Below are 4,527 nucleotides of genomic sequence, written 5' to 3'. Positions count from 1 at the left end.
TTCATTTTATTATTATTATTATTGGTACAAGGTTAGATAAAAATGTTAGAATAAGAATATCAAAAGTAACTTCATCCTTTATTACCATTGCAACCTTTTTGTTCTTTTATTCGACCTTCCCCCTCCCCACCCTCTCACACTCTGACAATCATTCTGCACAACCTTCAATGAGGGATAGAGTATTAAAATAAGAGTGACCTATGATAAAAAAAAATCAACGATCATTCTCGAACAGGCAGTAATCTTCTACACGGTGAATACAAAGTGAGAGGCGTGTTACGATGCGTGTAATAAGATCGTAATCTCGTACCGGTAGAATAATAATTGGTGTTACACTTTGAAGAAGACTAAAAGAATACGAGAAAGATGAAAACGTGAAGGGTTGGATTGGGGGGAAGAAGGTGGCAGGGTGAAGTATTAAATTAAGGTAGAATTGGAGTACTATTAAAAACAATGTAATACAATCAAGTGTATTTCGTGATGTTTAAAAACAAGTTTAAAATTTGGATATGATAAAATTTCAAGGGTTGAAAGGGGGTATCTTAGAGGGTGGAATTTCCTATTTTAAGGGTAGAAGAAAGAGAAGGAATACTATTATAATATATTAGTATTAAGGGGACCTTCTACTCTGAGCACCTAAAAAAAAGGCTATTTTCGCGAATTTTTTCCAAGAAAACTATAAAAGATATCGATCTAAGAGTTGTTGGGTTTGTTAAATTGAGTCTTAAACTATATAAATGAATTTTTATTTTTTCATTTTAATTAATTTTTTATTGCAAAAACAGTAGTATAAAAAAACACCTTAAAACTTTAGTGCTTTGGTAGCTCCATCAGAACTTGAGAATGGCTTACCTGAAACATAAAAGTAAAATGGTTTTATATTCTGTATGACTTCAGCTACAAAGTGACAGTTTTATATAAAAATTTTATCAATAAATAAAAAAATGGTGGACAAATTACAAAAAAAACGTAAATTTGACCTTTTTTTTATTGTTTTTGACTAAAAATAAATAGTAAAAATTAAAATATAAGAAAAAACTCTCCGTCACTTTGTTACAGCTCATGTGTAGAATATGTGGATTAAATTTTATAAGAATCGGTTTACTGGTTCGTGAGATACGATGGAGCTAGTATTTTAAAACATAGTTTCGAGATAAACGCGTTTAAAGTTTTTTTTTCTACTCAAAATCGTTAAAAATTCTTACCTAAACTTAATCTGCGATGCCTGGACCGTACAATAGACCTTCTTCTTGTTCATATTCTTCAATTTCTTCCAGTCTTGCCTTCTTCCACTTTGATCTGGTATCTTTTGAGCACTCAGAGCTTCGACGGTTCGCAGATTCGATACGTCGGTCGTCGCGTCTTTTAGCAAAGTCGATCGCTCCTGGCCCAAGTTTCATGCCCATCGTTTCCATTATCTTCATCACTGTTTGAAATCCTTCGTTAAAGATACATGCTGAAACTTTGCACGCAATTTCAACAACTTTTTTGCCGTTAAACAGGTGTTTAGGTGCCATGTTCCATACGCAGTTATTAAAGCTTTCATTATTATTCTGCGTATGTCTACCTAAACATCTTTCCAGCAGTTCTGTCTTAGTCAGATCCTCATAAATAGGCTTTAGCACTTTCTGTACATCTTTAGAAAGTGCCGGAGGATGCTTGTATTTTTGCTTCAGTGCCTTAGTTTTGAGGTACTTACACCAGTCGATGGAACACGTATGGTAATTATTATTATCTTTTTTTTTTTTTTTATGAATCTTGAGATATTATGATCCCTTTCTATTTGTAAGGAAAGATATAGTCTCCGTCGAAAGTGTACGAACAAGTTGAAATGAAAATAAATTAAAATGCAAACAAACTTTGAAAAGGGTTGAGAACATGGGAATCTGTTATTTTATAAAATTCAACTTCAACGATCAATTAAACATTTCTCATTTCTTTTTCTTTTTATGAAATAAAAATGTTTCCTTGTCGAAGATATTAGAATGAGAATTGAAATGAAAATAATAAGGGAAGTGTAAACACAACGCGGAAAAGAAAGAGGAAGAAGAAGAATATGAAGAAGAAGTTGGGGTAGGGGTTGGTAAAGGTGAAAAGTTGGGGTGGAGTTATTCTTTTATTTATTTATTTTTTTTTTTTTCAAGTCGAGTGATATTAATAATTCCCCATACAAAGTTTGAAAACAGGCCCTTGGATAGCCAATCGCCGGGCAAAGGATGACAACTAACGGCCGATCATTGACGTTTTCTAATAGCCCATAGAGGGCTCAATATCCAAATGATAACCCCGGCCCATTAATGGTAATTGATCATTGGCCGATTAATAATAGTTGATCATCGGCCCATTACCGGCAGTTATTATCGGCCCATTAATGGCAGTTATTATCGGCCCATTACCGGCAGTTATTATCGGCCCATTACCGGCATTTAGTATCGGCCCATTACCGGCATTTAGTATCGGCCCATTACCGGCATTTAGTATCGGCCCATTACCGGCATTTAGTATCGGCCCATTACCGGCTTTTAGTATCGGCCCATTACCGGCATTTAGTATCGGCCCATTACCGGCATTTAGTATCGGCCCATTACCGGCATTTAGTATCGGCCCATTACCGGCATTTAGTATCGGCCCATTACCGGCATTTAGTATCGGCCCATTACCGGCTTTTAGTATCGGCCCATTACCGGCATTTAGTATCGGCCCATTACCGGCATTTAGTATCGGCCCATTACCGGCATTTAGTATCGGCCCATTACCGGCATTTAGTATCGGCCCATTACCGGCATTTAGTATCGGCCCATTACCGGCATTTAGTATCGGCCCATTACCGGCATTTAGTATCGGCCCATTACCGGCATTTAGTATCGGCCCATTACCGGCATTTAGTATCGGCCCATTACCGGCATTTAGTATCGGCCCATTACCGGCATTTAGTATCGGCCCATTACCGGCATTTAGTATCGGCCCATTACCGGCATTTAGTATCGGCCCATTACCGGCATTTAGTATCGGCCCATTACCGGCATTTAGTATCGGCCCATTACCGGCATTTAGTATCGGCCCATTACCGGCATTTATTATCGGCCCATTACCGGCATTTAGTATCGGCCCATTACCGGCATTTAGTATCGGCCCATTACCGGCATTTAGTATCGGCCCATTACCGGCATTTAGTATCGGCCCATTACCGGCATTTATTAACGGCCCATTACCGGCATTTATTAACGGCCCATTACCGGCATTTATTATCGGCCCATTTATGGTAGTTATTATCGGCCCATTAATGGGCCCAGCAATGGGCCACGTATTATTCAAATTATTAGCCCATTAACATCATCATAATTTAATAATCTATATATCATCATCTTCAGACAGTTATATATTTCTCTATGTCTGATCCCCCGAAAAATATACCTGACAATACGAAGGATTATACAGATTACAATAAAAAAAACTGCTTGAATAAACAATGAAAGAGAAAGGGATTGAACAAGATAAGAGTCGTCCGTGCGCGCCGAACGCTCAGGAAAGCGGTCCGAGGTAGTTACGTTCAGGCACCAAAAATGTAGTTAGAGACATCGGATCTTTTTGAAATTTTAACACAATATTTCTACATATATATACATTCGAAAAATGTAAAAAAAAAAAATAAAATTTTTTTAAATTGCAGAGTAGAAGGTCCCCTTAATAGAACAGTATTTAGAATTAAATGAATGTCATGAATTAAGATTCTTTTTCATTTATTGTTATGGTTTCGTCTTAGTTGCGTCAAGGTTGCGTCAGAGTTGCGTCAGGGTTTGTTGTTATCCTAATTGTTCATTTCAATATAGTTGTTTGAACAAAAAAAGCAATATAACAACAAGATGAGAGTTTCATAATGCGATTGAAATATAATAAATAAATTAATATACATATATATGAACAATTAAAAAACTAAAGAAAAGAAATTAGATTAAATTGTATATAGAATAATAGTACAATAGTTAATGGTTAATTAAATTAAACCCTTTAACGGGATACACATTGGCACGTTCGTTTGTAAGCTACAATCCGATCGGGTTGCCATTGTTCGGGCATAAACATTAACCCGACCGAAAGAGGGTTGCGATGGTCGAGTTAAAGAGATTAGAGTACCAACTGAATAAGATACTAACCAGATATCTATATACATATATATATATATATATATATATATATATATATATATATATATATACAGAAACAGAACTCTCATGATCCTAACAAGGATTGGAATCATATTCAATGATCAAATCACCATGTTTCACGTACCAATTTCTTTTCATCAGGTGAGAACACTAACAGAAACTAACATAAAAAAAAATATAAACAATAAGAAAAAGGTAATAAGAATCTTTGTGTAACACAGAAAATATCTTCCTGATTGTGTCTGATGAAAAAAAAATAAATAAAACACACGAGTCATCTTAAAAAGTTGTGAATTTGGTGCCTAAAGGGGGTTTCTATTTTTTTTTTCTTTTTCGTTCTTTTAACACCGACATTATATCC

At 35.6% G+C, this 4,527-nt stretch overlaps 1 protein-coding gene across 1 annotated transcript; it reads right to left on the bottom strand.

Moving 5' to 3' along the window:
• Positions 1–693: 693 nt before the first annotated feature.
• LOC149031401 (uncharacterized) lies at positions 694–1,701 on the bottom strand. The gene is made up of 2 exons (XM_089176068.1): positions 1,206–1,701; positions 694–852 (listed from the first exon to the last, which is right to left on the bottom strand). The coding sequence occupies exon 1, from the start codon at positions 1,515–1,517 to the stop codon at positions 1,212–1,214; it is 306 nt and encodes a 101-aa protein (XP_089032194.1). The 5' UTR covers positions 1,518–1,701; the 3' UTR covers positions 694–852; positions 1,206–1,211.
• Positions 1,702–4,527: the final 2,826 nt, after the last annotated feature.

Source organism: Polistes dominula, unplaced genomic scaffold (assembly GCF_049000335.1).
Source record: "Polistes dominula isolate Pdom_NZ unplaced genomic scaffold, Pdom_raw_medaka contig_21, whole genome shotgun sequence".
Lineage (NCBI taxonomy): Eukaryota > Metazoa > Arthropoda > Insecta > Hymenoptera > Vespidae > Polistes > Polistes dominula.
This window is presented reverse-complemented; position numbering and strand designations above follow the sequence as displayed.